We start from the raw sequence: 17,551 nt of genomic DNA, 5'->3' as shown, positions 1-17,551 counted from the left end.
AACAGTCAGAATATCTTTTCCTGATAGAAACATGGCTAAAAATGCCAGGCGATGAGCCCAAGTACGCGGATCTAACACACACCGGTTACCCCATCAAGTCACCACAACTTTCAATTTCTACCACACATCGTTTGAACTAGTCCAAGCCACACTTACACTGAAACAAATGTCAGTCCATTTTTTTTGTCTATGGCGCCCTCCTCTTAGTAGAAAAAACAAACAAACAACAACAACAAAAAAAAAAAAACAAGCTGACTGAGTCTCTCTTTTTGGAGCAGTTTCTGAATCTCCTGGAGTATGGAAATTCGAAAGGTGGCAACCGAAATATTTCTTGGAGATTTCAACTTTCACTTTGAATGTCCCGGTAACACAACACAACAAAACTACTAAATTCCATTAATGTTTTCAACCTCAAACAGTCAGTTAACCAACCGACCCATACGTATGGTCAAATTTTAAAATGGATTCTTCATAGACCTGATGAAAATATTCTACGTTCCTCCCTGGTATCCTACGAACTTGCATCAGATCACATCTGCATTATGTGCCATCTTGACATATCAGTCCCTAACCCTCCACTATTATTTGCCACTACGTGAAACCTCCGTATGATAAATATAACCAAACTAATGCATGACATCCAAACAAACCGAACAACTTGCCTATCTCGTACAGCAGAACAACTCGATAACTGCCTGCATTCATTGCTTAACAAAGATGCCCCAGCCACAAATTGCAGAGTATCAATACGAAAGTGTTACCCATGGTATAGCAGTGCTTGGGACCAGCTTCGCACTGCTAAAAGAGACCGACGTAAAGATGAAAGGCTATGGCTTTCCACAATACTCACTAATCATAAGCAAATGGAGAAAGCCGCTAAGAAGAACGTCACAAACATAGTCCATGCAGCACAATCAGCTCACTACACTAAGATCATGGAAAGTTTCGGCTGCAAAGAGCTCCTCGAGATTACTAACTAGCTAATGTCAAGGAATAAATGTACACCACTTCCAACTACTTTCTCTCTAGTCGACCTTAAGGATCTGTTTGCAAATTTATTCATGACAAAGTACAAACCATTAGATATAAGCTTGACAACAATTTCAACTGACTCGTCGTCACCATACAGATGGGATACAGAATTTGAGCGGCAACTATTAGCATCATTTGAACCTGTCTCTATTGATTTAGTTCGTACAAACGTGATGGAGAGTGCACCAAAGTTATCTGAACTTGATCCGATTCCAACATCACTGCCGCTTGCCTACTTAGATCCAGTATTGTCGTGGCTAACTGATGTTAATAATACCTCTCATTTATCCGGGGAATTCCTATCATATTTCAAAACCGCCATTGTAAAGCCCTCTGCTGAAGAAAACAACACCTGATCATAACGATCTAAGAAACTACCGCCTAGTTTCTAATCTCCCATTCATATACAAAATCTTAGGAAAGGTTGTTCTATCCCAGCTTGGTTTTCATCTGAATTCAAACATACTTCTTAGCAATGTACAATCGCCCTTGGCACAACACTGAAACTACTCTTCCAAAATTAGTTAATGACATTATCTCTACTTTGGATAGCGGAAAGATTACAGTCTTCACCCTCCTTGATTTGTCTGCAGCATTTGACACAACATACCATTGTATATTATTTCACCGTCTCCAGCATGTATTTGGCATTCATGATACAGCCTTATTGTGGTTCAAGTCCTTACTGGTCAACATGACACAAATTGTATCTGCAAATGGAATACACTCCAGTCCAGTTGATCTATGTTGTGGTGTTCCACAGGGGTCTGTTCTTGGACACGTTCTCCTAATTATATACACTCACCCTCTCTCAGGTGTCGTAGATCATCATCCAGTGCCTCACCCATTGTTCGCTGACGACACCCAAATATTAAAACCTAGGTGTCATTCTGGACAGTACTCTCACGTTGCACCAACATGTCATGAATATATGCAAATCTGCATATCTTGAGCTGAAATGCATCAGCTATATTCGCAAATATCTTTCAGTTGATGCCATTAAAACACTTGTATGTTCATTAGTACGTTCAGGACTGGACTATTGCAACTCAATTTTGTCTGGTTCATCTCAATATCTACTTCAGAAACTTGAAAAAGTGCAAAACACTGCCGCTCGAATCATACTAAGAGTAACACGATCAGAACACACCTCCCCGCTGCTCTGTACCCTACAGTGGCTATACATTAGATCCAGAATCAAATAGAAAATGTGTTCTCTGTGCTACGTTACAATGACGGACTCTATTCCAACACACCTATCCGACCTCACCCATGTGTACACACCAGCAAGATACTTACTCTTCTCTTTTGACAATAGTAAACTCATTATTTCCACTACGAAAACGAATTCATATGGACCTGGTACTTTTGCATACCTGGGCCCAGCAACAAATTGCCCACTGAACTTAGACACAAAGACACAGTAATCCCATTCAAGAGTGCTCTTAAAACTAACTTTCGTCGACTTCAAGAACAAACTTAAAGACCTAATAATGTGCCCTATCTTAAATATTTACAGATGTTTGTATGTTTTCTAATTTCATGGTATTTGTTTACTGTAATACTATCATTATATATGTTTTTATGTTATAGGTGTTAATGTTGTAAAGCGCTTAGAGTTTCTAAAGATTAGACGCTATAGAAAATCATTAATATTATTATTATCTTCATTATTATTATTATTATTATTATTATTATTATTATCATCATTATTATCATTATTATTATTATTATTATTATTATCATTATTGTTATTATTTTTATTATTATATGAATATGTGCTTCAATGAGGTAATGAACCATTCGTGTAATACGTTTGAATATTAAATTATATGCCTCACCAATGCATGTCATTCCATCAGTATCAAGTCCCTTTCCAAGGTCACAAGAACACTCGTAACTGCCATTCGTGTTCGTGCATATTCCTGAGCATGGCCTGGTATGTAAACTGCACTCGTTAATATCTATAATAATCCGAAATCAAGTTTAAATCGTTATAACATCAACATGGTCGGAAGCAAGTTATGAATTGTATGTGTGTGTATTTGTGCGCGGATCTGTATGTATGTATGCATGCATGCATGCATGTATGTATGTATGTATGTATGTATGTATGTATGTATGTATGTATTTATGATGTATGTATGTATGTATGCATGCATGAATGTATGCTTGTATGTATGTATGCATGTATGTATGTATGTATGTATGTATGCATGTATGTATGTATGTATGTATGTATGTATGTATGTATGTATGTATGTATGTATGTTGTGTAAAGTTAATATAAGTGTCAAACGTATGTTGTCTGTCAAAATTATTTCACAGAAATGTAAGAGTTTGTTCTTGGTTCCAGTCATATTTATATGGAACTCAGATGGTTACTTAGTGGTTGTGTAGTATGATATGTGAGGAATATACAAAATTAATAACGAAAGCTATTCTTTTACTCATAGTTTAACTTCATCACTACTCATTTTCAGTAAATATCGTTTACTGGGAAGATTTAGTCTGTGAAAGAGACAAAAATGATAAATACGTACCAATACACGCCCCTGTCGCATTTAGCTCGTATCCTTTTGGGCAGTAACATTGTGCTAACTCGTTACGAAACACACACAACGCATGTTTTGATGTACAGTCTGCTACTTCAGATTGAGTGCACTGTTCATCGGCTGCAGAGAAACGCATCATGTATGTGATTAAATGATATGCTACATGGTCGATTGATCTATTTTAGTAGTATGATTTTATCAATTTCGGAATTTTGTTACTGATTCAATGCCTTCTATCCCTATTACATTGTTCTCACTTTATTCGCCATGCCACGCTACTACGAGGTGCACCTGAGAGGAACTACATTTGTGGTAGAAGAATTCGACACACCAATAAACAGGATAACACGCCTGTTCGACATGCTTTTTTACTTCATTAGGAAAGTACGTGCTTGATGGATATGATTCCAAATCTGGAAACCATATGAGTGTAGCCCCATACGTGAAACTATTATGAGTACAGCGTTTGATAGGCACTGGCAAAACGTGCTGGCAAAATGCCAAACATTTACTTTATTTTCACTGCCTGACAATCAGGTCTGGGTTCATAGAGTCCACTTCGGAGGTGTTTTTAAATTTCTGCCATCAAGTCGTCAATGCTAACAATGCTATTTTTTTGTCGTTAGTTGCCATCGAGTACAGCTAGGCATAGCATAGTACATGTTTTGAGTCTGCTCTGTGCCGTCTCTATACTGTCTGAATATACATGTATTTATATCTGCAAAAGTAGCGATATTTTATCAGGCGTCGAAATTGTTATAAATAGCTATCCGACATGAAATACATTTGGCGTATCTATGATTTCTACGTGTTCGCTGGCAGCTTTACCACGTCTCTGCCTAAATTTGTTTTTCTCTCATTCCTCGATACGGTGGTGCGAACTAGAGTCATATGCGATACATATACGATACGATACATATCTTGAGTACAGGATAACACATACAAATATTGTATCACGAATATTCAGTAAAGAAAACCAATAACATAAAGCTGAACATGTTTTAATCTAAAATTAGCAAACTTACAGGTAACCCAGCGTCTTACTCCGAGTCTTTGTTACTAGCCTTTGCCACATAAAAGCAATTCGAATAATACTGGTTTTCGTTAGAAGAGACAAGCATATGAAGCTCTGGTTTGAGAGCTGCCTTTAGGGCAGTTAGTATGTCTCTTGCAGTACTGAATTGGTAAATGGTGTACACAAATGATGCTAGGCGATATTGCTTGGGTAGGCGCAGGTGTAGAGTTGGTCTTTCTGCCAAGATACAGGAATGTAATTGATGTCAACTGAATATACTGTTTTGCACCTAATGAGTCATAAATCGCATCATTGGAAAATGAAATTGATTTGAAATATTTGTCCATAAACGCACAACTATTGATAAAATAATTATCATGAAAGGTAAACAATTTTAATTAATAATCCATTTTACATTATTTTAATGTCACACTCATAATAAAATTGAGACTGAGTATTCCAAGTCCCAGAATAGACAATGTTTAATCCGTCTCTAAGGCGACATAAATAGCAGATTATGCTTTAAAAATGAATGGTTGTTTGTATTGTGAAATATGGTTAGTATTGGACTCCTGTGTACACGTTAAGATCTATGTTAAAGTATTTCTATTCAAATATATTCGAATAACGGTGCCGTGAATACCTAATACAATTCTAATGTGGGACACATGCAACACGTGACTGACATGGGTCGGGAATCGTGGTTTATATTGTTACTAATACGGCGGTACTAGGTCGCGGAGCATCTTCTTTGTAACGAGTGACGGCTAACATTGCAATCGTAAATCCTTTACGCACACCACTTGTTATAGACACTCCAAGGTTTAGCTGATTTACAGTCGGCATTATGGTATGTTCTTTAGTTGGAACAGAAGTTGCAATCGCTTCAGTCCTGAATATTATTTCATTAACATCTTTTTTTATTCCATAAACGTCATCGTTATGGGGTTTGTTTAACATCAATAGGTTCAACGAGGCTTTATCCTCGCGCGATATTACTCGCTAATAGTGTCATGCGGTCGCAAAGCGGGTTATGCGATGGTACTCCTATACCACATTTAAGGCATAATGGTTAAAACATAAATCTGCAAACTTATGTAAAATATGTATTTTTAGTCGATTTATGCCTAAATGTGATAACATTATTTACCTATATCTCGTAGGTCAATGCGGATACATTTATTAACAACGTAGAATGCAATACATCTAAACGTATAGGCGTGTTTGCATATCAAATATGAGTTAGGATCATCTGGGTATTGAACGTATTTCATACGTCACCCCCACTGATTAGTGTGTGATGACGCATTTGTTATATTAAGACTGAAACTATTTCATTAATTATGATGACCTTGGTTAATTGTATTATAGCTGGTTACATATTACCTGCGTTAAATGTGTTAGTCTCTAGGGTCGCTCACCAGTGACTAGGCAAAAATCAGACAATTTACATCAGTTGTTCTTGCTATAGAATTCATTACTAAACTAATGTATGAAGATCTTCCGACTACGTTTTCGAAATATCCTACTGTAGCTCTTTAACCCATTTACCTTTTTACTGTTATAATAAAACACATACCAGTTGGGGAAGGACTTAACAACAGAGGGACGGGGGAGATATACAGGACAAGGCTGACAAGAGTCTCACAGAAGACAAAGAGGTTCTTAAGAGATGAATTAAATTCTGCTCAGAGTATTGCAACCAGAGGACGTCTGGAGAACAAGCTGTACTAAACTTCCCACGGACCACAACGGAGCTCGATCATCCGATTATCAGGGAAGATGTTGAGGATGCAGTAAAGGCACTAAAGAGAGGGACGTCAGCAGAGGTTCACACCATACCAGCAGAACATGTTTAAGCAGGAGGACCCTCAGTGATAAATGTTCTCACACACCAACAATCTGTGAGTAAGTCTGGCAAACAGGACAATGGGCCATGTTTCTGATCATCACTCTTACTAAACTATCGAATATTCAGCTGTACTATAACTACCATACACTCAGCCTCATCAATCATCCGAGCGAGTTTATGTTTGCTATCATCAGTAGAATGAAACTCCAAGCATAACATGTCATTGATGAAGAACAGGCTTTTTTCAGGGCAATACATAGCCATGTCGCTTATCATCCCTCTTACTAAGAAATTGAATCTGCAGCTGTACTATAACTACCGTACAATCAGCTTCATCAATCATCCAAGCGAGTTTATGTTTAATATCATCCTCAATAGACTGAATCCCCAATCATAACATATCATTGACGAAAAACAGGCTGGTTTTAGAGCAGTACATATCACTAAAGAACATATCCTCAGCCTTGGAATCCTCTGGGAATATTATATAGCGGATCCATTGAACCTCCACCATGTCTTCATTGCCTTCAAGAAGACCTTCGACAAGGTATGACATGCAGCTTTGGGGCCACTATGCAGATATATAGAATTAAAGCAAAACTATCAAAACCATAAAGAACCTGTCTGAAAAATCGACTTACGCAGTGCTGGTCATGGCAAATTGATTATTTGTTCAGAACCACTGAGAGAGGGGTGTCTCCTCTCACCCACCCTCATCGATATATACCCGTAAAGGATAAGTCTGTTAACTTAGAAGACCATGAGGGTAGTGTCAGTGTTGGAAGCAGAATAATAACCATACTGTGCTTCGCTGATGATGTATATTATGCTTAACATGTGACGAACGAGTACTGAAAGGCTTATTGAACCGTCGCAGCCAAGCATCACCAATGTATCGAATGGAGACTAGCGCTGAAAAGACCAAACAATTGACAAACAAACGAATAGATTTCAAACGAAAATAAGAGTGAATGGACAAATGATTGACAGAGTGACACATTTCAAGTAACTAGGAGCCATGGCCTCTGACGAAGATTCAAATCCTGGGGTTCTGTCCAGGATTGGCAGACAAAAGCTGCACTGGTGAGACTAAAGCCCGTATGAATGGACATCATTACAGTCAGGTCCAAAATCACGCCTATGCGCTCTCTAGTCATGTCCATATTCATTTATATATGCAGGATAAGGACCCAGACATCAGAGGTAGAGAGAAACATCCAATCAATATAGATGATATGCTGTTGCTCCTGAAAATCTCACACTTTATGAACGTCTCTAAACAGGAGGTGCGCATTATAATCCAAGGTGCAAATATGCCATATGAAGATCTGCTCACCACTCTAAAAGAATGCAAACTAATATAGTATGGTCACTTCGTACGCTCATATGGCCTGTCAATTATAAACTTACAAGGCACAATGAGAACACTTAGATAAAAAAAGCTGACAAAGTGGCGAGAAGATACGACCCAAGAATGGAAAGCTATGTCCCAAAAACGGCAAAAGGGAGAGACATTATCGCAAGGTCATCATTGGTCACTGGCGTCCCTGCTAACAGCGAGGTTACAGGTTCAATGAAAATAAAGTGAATTGAACTAATCATCACGAACATTTGAGATTTTACATAGAACCAATAACAATCAACACAATCTGCTAATAACCTAATCCTATTTTATTCAACTCAATACTTGAAAAGTAGGATAGGTATTATATTATTGTATCTAAATTGAACCGTAATGCATCAGTTATAAACATATTTTTTCTTCGATGTACCTTAATATTGTAAGAATCTGATTTGTTTTCTTCAATGAATAATATTATATGAGGACGGTCGGAACCTTTTACAGCTGTAACAGTCTTGGAAATATAAATTGGTTTGACATAGATGACAATTGTTTATCTGTTTTGTTGATAGAATCATTTCTACAAGAATATTGGGTCTTTAAAATTGTTACAAATTATTGACTCAGTATATCGTTTTTACAAAAAAAAGATATATTAGTATTAAATTAAGCAAACTGTCTATCAAGCACTAGCAGGAAATGTAACTTTTGCTCATTTTCAGAAGTATTTATTATCCGATTATAATTCATTCTAACCAAATATCACTAAAGCAGTACCACTATTCAGCGGGTTTTATAAACGTAAGAACGCAATAGTTTTGGGTGTCTGAAGCGTCACAAAGTCTAAGGTATATTACTTGCAGCTACACATAATTTCTAAATGGATAATTATAATGGAGTCTACAGAAATCATCATTGGGACACGGTACATATAAAGCAAACCTTCCCTTTCATGTAGCACGATTATAATACAATTAATGAGTATTGTGCTCGTCTCACCGTTCCTTGTATTTAATTAAATGATGCAAAATGTGTCTTGTCGTTTCCATTATATAATTTCGCATTACTTATTTTATTTTTTGTATTTTGAAATGCTATTAAAATCTGCCTGAAATAGTTAAAAGTAAACTTAATCTGAAATATGCACCAGGTTATTAATTTGGAGGAAATAAATGTTGACGCTGTCGTCATAATGAATATAACAAAGCCAGCATTTTCGAGAAGCATTTGACTTTATGATACATATTGTTACTCAACACAGGAAATATTTTCACTTTACTGTGCGATCTAAATCATTGTTCCATATGAAGACTGTCACTTACGAAGACAGGTACGTAAGTCAGTGCCATTCAGTCGGAAGCCCTCGTTGCATGAGCATCTGTAGTTGCCAGGCGTGTTCGTGCAGATTTGAGAACAGTTATTCTTGCCTTCGCATTCGTTTATGTCTGAAATACAATTAAATGCTCATTTTAATTCAATCTTTATAACAAAATCTACAAACTACATTTGTTCACTGACTTAAAATTGGTCCATTATAACCGTAGCAGATTAATCTTTTTCTAGAATTATCATTACTTCAATTTAAAGCTATGGCAAATACAACTAGAAAACGGAATCAGCAGCATAACTGTTAATGATGGCGACAATTATTGTTATATACAATTAATTAATGTTAATTTAGTAGAACATGGAAGAAAAGAGTACAACGACCGAACGAATGAATGTGTATCTAACACCATCGAGCTAAAGGTGATTACAAAATATACACATTTTACCATCTAGAACTGATTACCTTATGTTGAATCATACCGATTATCGACAAATATGACAGAAAGAAAAACGAATAATGGCTGGGCTATCCCAGAAGTAATTACGATAAGATATGTAATTGCGGTATTCTGTGATGTGTATTGATACATATGCAGCGAATGGAGCAAGAAATTTGCTAGAATAAATTATTTTAGTGAAGATTTCAAATGTCAAGTTATTAAGACATCACATGAGATTGGAACAATTTGATCGAAGATCTGATGAAATTTAAAGTATCTGTATTATTCTGTTTACGTTAGAAATTAAGCATGCATCAAGAGAACTAATGTGGAACAGCCACGCGCTAATACAATTATTGCATCTTCAAAGCTGGCTCAAAACTTTCCTTTTTCAAACAAAATGTCAGGTTTCAAAACAAATTACACGTTTTTTTATACGCTTATATATACCATACTAGATCTTAATAATAATAATAATAATAATAATAATAATAATAATAATAATAATGAGTATAATAGTTAAAACTAATGTCGTTATTTCAAAATGGACACTCAATTAGCATATATATATATATATATATATATATATATATATATATATATATATATATATATATATATATATATATTACAGAGATTTAGTGTATAGTGGATATACCCAGATAATGATTACACGTTGAGGAAAAGACCAGTGTTAGTATCCATGTCCTCTTGCTCTACGTGAAATATTAAATGCATAATTTACCATAATAACTACCGCTATCACAATAGAACTGTCGCATACATAACAATTCTACTCACCTTGACAAACTCTAAATTCACCAGGAACTTTTGTAAAAATTCGAACTTATTGTTTTAGTACTTAAAAATAAAAGAAGGAAATGAATAGCCTGACATATCTGAAATACTTACCTTTACACTCTGTTCCGTTTTTGAGAAAACCTGGATGACAGCTACATACATAACTTCCATTTGTGTTCGTACATATTTGTTGACAATCGTTGAGAATGGTGCTTGCGCATTCATTTATGTCTAGAAAACAAATTTAGAAAAAAGAAACAAATATAACGCGAAACATTTTACGCTTTGCTAACCGGTAAATAAAATATTTTTTTGTTTTACTCAGGCAGACACAATCCATATTATCACTTGTTTTGCTATTAAACTGTCTGGGCACCTTTGCAAAATGTCGTTGGTTAGTATATTGCGACGAATTAATAATAAATGAAATTGCTTAGATCATTTACTTGCATCTCAGTCCAAAGGAGTTCATTTAGATGTATTTAAATTAAAACAAGAAATAGTTTCATTTGTCCTTACATAATCATTTCACATACACATACTCACAAATACACATACACACACAAATATATATATATATAAGTATTGTAAACAATTCAGTATGCTATGCCTATTACGTGCACATTTTACCTTGACATAAACCTGAAGCGTCTTTTGCATAACCAGTTTTACACACACATTGGTATGATCCTGGGGAATTACGGCAATATATATTCTCTCCGGTGCATATGCCCTCATAACTACACTCATCTCGATCAATGTCGCATTTATCACCAGTCCAACCGTTTTTACAAAAACAGCCGTTTACTTTGTCACACCTTTCGGATCCGACCCCACAGTTGCATTCTTTGGCGCAGTCAATTCCATAATGGAAGTTGTCACATTCTAAAATATATATGCAATAACAGAATATGTGTTCAAAATGTTTATTTTACTGTGTATTTCAAGATATCAGGCTTATTAGGATGAGAAGAGACAAACAGTCTAAACTGTAATGTATTTCTAACTTTTAAATGCAGGTAATTTTGCTCTGGCAAATCATAGATGGGACATAAAATGGCACACGAAGGATGGGAAAACAGTAGACATAGCGAGAGACAATATAATTTAACTTATGATCACATATGACGGGCTCAGAATCAGGTAAGGACTATCAAAAATACGTTGGGCTACCAATGTAGAACTCAGTCAAGAGCTTGCGTTTAGAGTCTTTCAGTAAAATTTAGCAAACCGGGAGCTATTGTATATGTTCTTAGATGTTATTGTCCCCATCTTTCTTGTTGAAGTTGCTGCAAATGTACCTTGAGAAGCATTAGAGACTACCGACTTGTTTAGAGGTCAGAAAATATGTACATTTGCATTCTTTATGTCATAATAAAAAGCGTGTTTGTGGCTTGAAATGCAATGTTGCTTTAAAAATTGTTCAGTCATATCGTTACGCTGTCTGCAGTGTGGCAGTTTATATTTAGGTCTAGCACTGGGGCATCATGCTGCATACATGTATAATAATGTCACACCCAGTCACATTATCTTGACACGAGTCCTAACACCAACCTCTTAATGCTTAGCGCCTAGCGAGGGAGATGTTTGTACCTATGTTGTAAGTCTTTGATAGTAATTGCTAACGCATTATATATCACATCCATCGATATTTCGACTGATTTGGCATCTAACGAATTGGAGTGTTTTATTGCATTACCATCTGCATGTTTTCTACCCTGAATAGGTTTAAATGAAGGCGAAGGAATGTGCTACATAACATTTTCCGTTAGTTCACCTCTGCTATTAAATAGTGTGTACTCAATAATACATTCCATCTCAACAGCTTATTTATATATATTATAATCGTATTACAAAATCGCTGGTCAACGAATATTTCAATATTAAAGCGTTGTTACATTTATTAATTAGGTATATGTAAAATCAGCATCTATAAACTATAATGACAGCTACAGTCTAAAGTTAGGTACATTTGGACAGAACGAAATTCAATTACGAGCACTAGTTAGTAATACCTGCTGACGTTAATGTACAAAATCAATGTCTAATGGACCAGTTGGGTTACGGTAGACACATACCTACCAAGGGAAGGGGGTGGTAAAAAAATCAATTTCGTTTGATCTGTTTATGGAAATTCATGAATATAGTAGAATATCTTATTATAATAGTCAATAGATAGGTGGCGAGGTTGTTGTTAGAGCATCAAAATGACTTAAGAAAGAACTAAAGCGACCTTTACCTGAACAGGACCGTTTATCATTTTCCAACTTGAAACCAATATCACAGGAACATACATAAGTGCCATTCGTATTCTTACAATTTCTTTTTGTGCCACAATAATTTAGAGTACCATTAAAGTCCGTGCATTCGTTAATATCTGAAATAAGCAAAAGATGAAAATTATGTTAATTTTAATCTTAATGAAGGGTCATAGTAACAATAATAATAATAAAACTATTACTAATACTACTACCACTACTACCATTGCTACTAATAATAATATCAATAACAAGAATAATAAGAGGAAAAATAAGGAGGAGAGGAAGAAGAAGAGAACACAAATAGTTTTGAAAAGAGAACTTATATATATATATATATATATATATATATATATATATATATATATATATATCCTCTCTTTTGACAGGTTAAAATCACATATGATGAATATTAGCTTAAAATTATTTTACGTTAAACTTTACCGCACATAGTGCAAAAACTGATTTATTCAGGGACATTGTAGAGCAAAGTTTACCTATGCAAGTTTGGTTATCAACCCCAAGTTTAAATCCTTGGATACATCCACACACAGCAGTCTTCTTCACAAGATCGACACGACAAAAGTGGCTGCAATGCAGATCAGAATACGTCTTGCACGGATCTTCATCTGAAAAAAATATTGAAGCTAATTTGAAAAGAACACTCCAATGCAATTTATTCTCTTTTGTCTATGTAGTTTCTGATCCGCTCTGATTAAATCAATAATTTGTAATCTTTAGTGTTTAAAGTAATATCTTTTGTTGTGATAAAATACATTTATCACACATACTTTCCTTGAAGAAACTTGAAATGAACATCAATAACATTTTATATATGCTAGGGTAGTGTTGGTTATATAAATATCTAACACATATCATTGCATTATGTGAAACTGTACCATGATATACACTTTAACAACACTATCTCACTGTTGTGAAATTTGGAGCGTTAAGACAGAAGTTTATATGGTCTATTTATTTTAATCGGATGAAGTCTTATTTATCAAATAGTAGAATACTCCTAAAACGAAGAAAAGTGAGCAAGTGAACGTATTAGTTTAACGTTCTTTGATATAAATAGCTTTGCGTCAAATGTAAAAATATCCTTAAGTGAATCTTGTTCAATCTGTTTATACTAATATTATCACAATGGCGTTACTACCGTTGACTCAAGAAGGCCAGCATATAAGTGTACATAATAGGAGAAGGTTTACAAACCTATTTCACAAGCTCTTCTATCTGTTTGGAGCTTGTACCCAAAATAACAGGAACAAGAGAATCTTCCAACAGAATTTTCACAGACCTGTTCACATCCTGACTGCCCTGTTTCACACTCGTCTATGTCTAAAAATCAACAAACAATACGTAATTATTACCTGCGGAAGCCACTGAGGCAATATACATAAGCTTTTATTTTCCATGCTGAGAACGTATATTTCATATGTAAATGCTAAACACAATGTCATTTATTGCACACCTCTGTCGGGGCATTCAATTATTAAATTAAAATCCATTAAGTATACGAACAAAATACAAAGTCTTGATAATTATTTCTTCTCGTGGTTTATCAATTCATGTTTTAGGAAAACATTGATACCTTTTGAAATATCGATGAAATATACTGAATGGTTAATCCATGTTATTTCAAGAAAATGTCATTTTGGTTTAAGGCAAGACATTGATTGGGTCTGTAGTGAATTTATTTTTCTAATTTAAGGAGTCATCGCTGTGTGTTCTGCTAGCATCTTTACTCCTTCTTACTGTTATTGAGTAATCACATATGCATGTGAACATTTCCAATCTAAAAATGTAGGCAATTTGTTTAATTTTTAAAATTGTTCTAGCGGTAGTGCGGATTTGAATCAGAAACAAGATTGTAATGCATGGCTAGTGAAATGTATGATATCTAATATTCACACTGTGACCCATAAGTCAGGACATACCTTTGCATTTTGTACTGTTATCTACATCGATGTTGTATCCAGACCTGCAGCTACAGGTATATCCGCCCAGTGTGTTGGTACATATTTGCTCACAGTCGTTTAGAGTAGGATTGCTACATTCATCGATATCTGTTGGGCAGTGTTAGAGAAGATCTGCTTTTATTATTTCGTTTTGCAGTTAAAACTCTATACTTTACAAAATTATATTACGGGTTTAAAGTTTCTTGTCAGAGCCAATATACTATATGACTGAAATGGATCATCTAATATCTAAAAGTAAATTCTTAAACAATTGTAACCATAAATTTACCTAAGTATTATATAATATCTCATTCAATTTACAGATGAGGGTCTATGCACATATTATTTGCCAGGGGTGTCATATTCCAAACATGTCACCCTAGTAAAAATTGTAAACTTTGCAACGTATGTTGAATTAAAGTACAACTACAGGAAGTTAATCAAACATATTGTATCTAGCAAGACACATAAGTAAATGTATATATAGCCATTCATTTAGCTTATACCTAGCGAGATATATATGTTGATTCAGCTTTCATTAGTACAAACATTTTGAACAATTCAGATATCATTTGTGAAGTGTCTTTAACTAGTCCGAAGGTCATCAGATTTGCACATCGTCTCGTGACTTAGAGTTACGTGCTGATCATTAATCTTATAATAGGCTAGCTTAATGTCGCCATAACATTTGTATGTTGGCACCATTTTTTCTGAAATATGTGCCAACATATATTTAACTTTTTCGGAGTTAAATTAAGAGTTTGACAATCACAATTCTTAATGTCATTTTAGATTTAATTTTGTAATCAACATTTATTTTGCAATCAACTACATATTGCTAGTTGTGTATTCACCGATAACATTTATGAATACATATATATGACAGCGCACCTATGCATGTGTTGTTTACTGCTTGGTATCCTGATATGCACGTGCATGTGTATGATCCAATTGCGTTCGTACACGTTTTTAGTGTATCGATACAAATATTTGGATTATTGGTGCATTCATTGACGTCTTGGTCGCAGTTGCTTCCCGTCCATCCCGGTACACAAACGCATCCTCTGACTGGGTCACATCTTTCGGCTCCTCGGCCGCAATTACATGTGAACATACAATCCTTCCCGTAGAATGGGTACGAACAGGCTAGAGAAAAATTGACGATGAATCAAACTAAGAACTTTCGCACTTGCAGCTCATAATTCGACAAAATAAAATATAACAATTTGCTTACGCTCAAACTATATCTATGTTTATGATTAAGACATTTCAACGGATTGACATTATATTTGAGGAGGAAAAAAATCCCTATGCTGCAAGCTTTGAACATTTATATAAAAATGTCCCATACATAACAACATAACCCGTTGAAGAATCATGAAGATACAGCAACTGTGATGAAACAAAGATATTAGTTGTAACATATTATTTAAAACGATCAGTCTTAGAAAATAATGAGCAACTACAAATGCAAATAGTACAATCACGCATTAATCAATTCAAATAATATACAATCAAGGAGCTCTCTAAAAGAAAGTGGTTTAATACTTTCAATCGCGAAAATTATATTATCAGTTAGAATTTAAGCAGCTATGAACGATTTTAAAACTCCTTAAGGAATGTGTTAAATAGATCATGCATAGAGAACGTGAAAGGCAATATCCAACAAAACATAATGCATCAAAATAAATATAAAATGTAGTGTCTTCACGTTTAACAAGATTCATGAAACTCCAATTGGGTGACCTAATCTGAATTTAGAAGAATCCTCACGAACTGTCTTTTGTCTAACAGGCAGTCATTTACGGTGTATAATTTATTTACCATCGCAAGATATTCCATCGTTCCCTTGGGTATATCCTGAGAGACATTTACATTTGAAACTGCCAATACTGTTTTCGCATGTTTGAGAGCATATGTTCTGCGTACATTCGTCGATATCTAGAAAAAAAGAAATATAATTATAATTTCAGGTCTCTGTTAATACATAGCAAATAAAAAAAACAACGAAGTACACACACAACCATTATCAACAATATGACTGACTTATAATGCAATAATTATGTAGACTTACTTTCACAGAATGCAACTTTGATAGGCCCAATTGATTACAATGTAATGGAATGTCAACAACATACACGAATTTTGACTGACATGATCCATGCGCATATGATACTGCATTTGTTTCTTTTTCTCCTGGACAAGTTGCAATCACTCTGTCAGTGTTTATTAGTATGAAATGGTAGAGGGAAATGCACATTTATCTCGTATTGACCGGTTTATTTCCAGTTATATAATTTTATTAAACCGGTTGGAATTAATATGGATGAATGTGAAAGTCAGCGTATTTAAATACGTGCCATACTCTATTCCGTTTGCCATACTCTATAGGTATGGATATGGGAAGGCAGCTGGAGTAGACAACATCCCAACTGAACTTATCAAGAATGGGGGAGAACCAGTGAAAGAGCTACTAACAAAAATCTGCAATAATATCTGGAGACAGGTGAATGGCCAACACAATGGACCCAGTCACTGATTATAACACTTCCCAAAAAAGGCAATCTCCAGCTGTGCCAAAATTACAGAACTATCAGTTTGATCAGCCATGCCAGTAAGGTACTACTGAAGATCATCTTGAACAGACTGAAACCACAAGCAGAAGACATAATCGCTGAAGAACAGGCCGGGTTCCGGAGTGGAAGAAGCACAACAGAACAAATATTCAATCTCAGGGTTCTGTGCGAAAAGTACTCACAACACCAACAAGACATCTATCATGTGTTCATAGATTTCAAAAAGGCCTTTGACAGAGTGTGGCATGAGGCATTGTGGGCCACAATGAAGAAGTATAACATGGGTCAAAAGTTAACCAATGCCATCAAGCAGCTGTACGCCAAGGCTACCAGTGCAGTAATTGCCCAACGTGCTGTGGGGGACTGGTTCCAGACAACAGCGGGAGT

At 35.3% G+C, this 17,551-nt stretch overlaps 1 protein-coding gene across 1 annotated transcript in view; it reads right to left on the bottom strand.

Moving 5' to 3' along the window:
• LOC149771578 (uncharacterized) overlaps positions 1 to 17,551 on the bottom strand; it is a 122,477-nt gene that overhangs the window by 51,362 nt on the left and 53,564 nt on the right. Inside the window, exons 24-34 of the mRNA XM_089948329.1 lie at positions 16,413 to 16,529; positions 15,480 to 15,734; positions 14,568 to 14,696; positions 13,843 to 13,968; positions 13,122 to 13,253; positions 12,606 to 12,743; positions 10,997 to 11,251; positions 10,478 to 10,597; positions 9,119 to 9,241; positions 3,576 to 3,707; positions 2,874 to 2,996 (exon numbers count right to left, since the gene is read on the bottom strand). Of these exons, the coding sequence (XP_089804455.1) occupies positions 2,874 to 2,996; positions 3,576 to 3,707; positions 9,119 to 9,241; positions 10,478 to 10,597; positions 10,997 to 11,251; positions 12,606 to 12,743; positions 13,122 to 13,253; positions 13,843 to 13,968; positions 14,568 to 14,696; positions 15,480 to 15,734; positions 16,413 to 16,529 (1,650 nt within the window). The remainder of the gene's footprint in view (positions 1 to 2,873; positions 2,997 to 3,575; positions 3,708 to 9,118; positions 9,242 to 10,477; positions 10,598 to 10,996; positions 11,252 to 12,605; positions 12,744 to 13,121; positions 13,254 to 13,842; positions 13,969 to 14,567; positions 14,697 to 15,479; positions 15,735 to 16,412; positions 16,530 to 17,551) is intronic.

The sequence above is a fragment of the Sinohyriopsis cumingii genome, unplaced genomic scaffold, assembly GCF_028554795.1.
Source record: "Sinohyriopsis cumingii isolate HCF-2022 unplaced genomic scaffold, ASM2855479v2 utg001759l, whole genome shotgun sequence".
NCBI lineage: Eukaryota > Metazoa > Mollusca > Bivalvia > Unionida > Unionidae > Sinohyriopsis > Sinohyriopsis cumingii.
The sequence above is the reverse complement of the archived record's forward strand: the minus strand, read 5'-3'. Positions and strand labels throughout refer to the sequence as shown.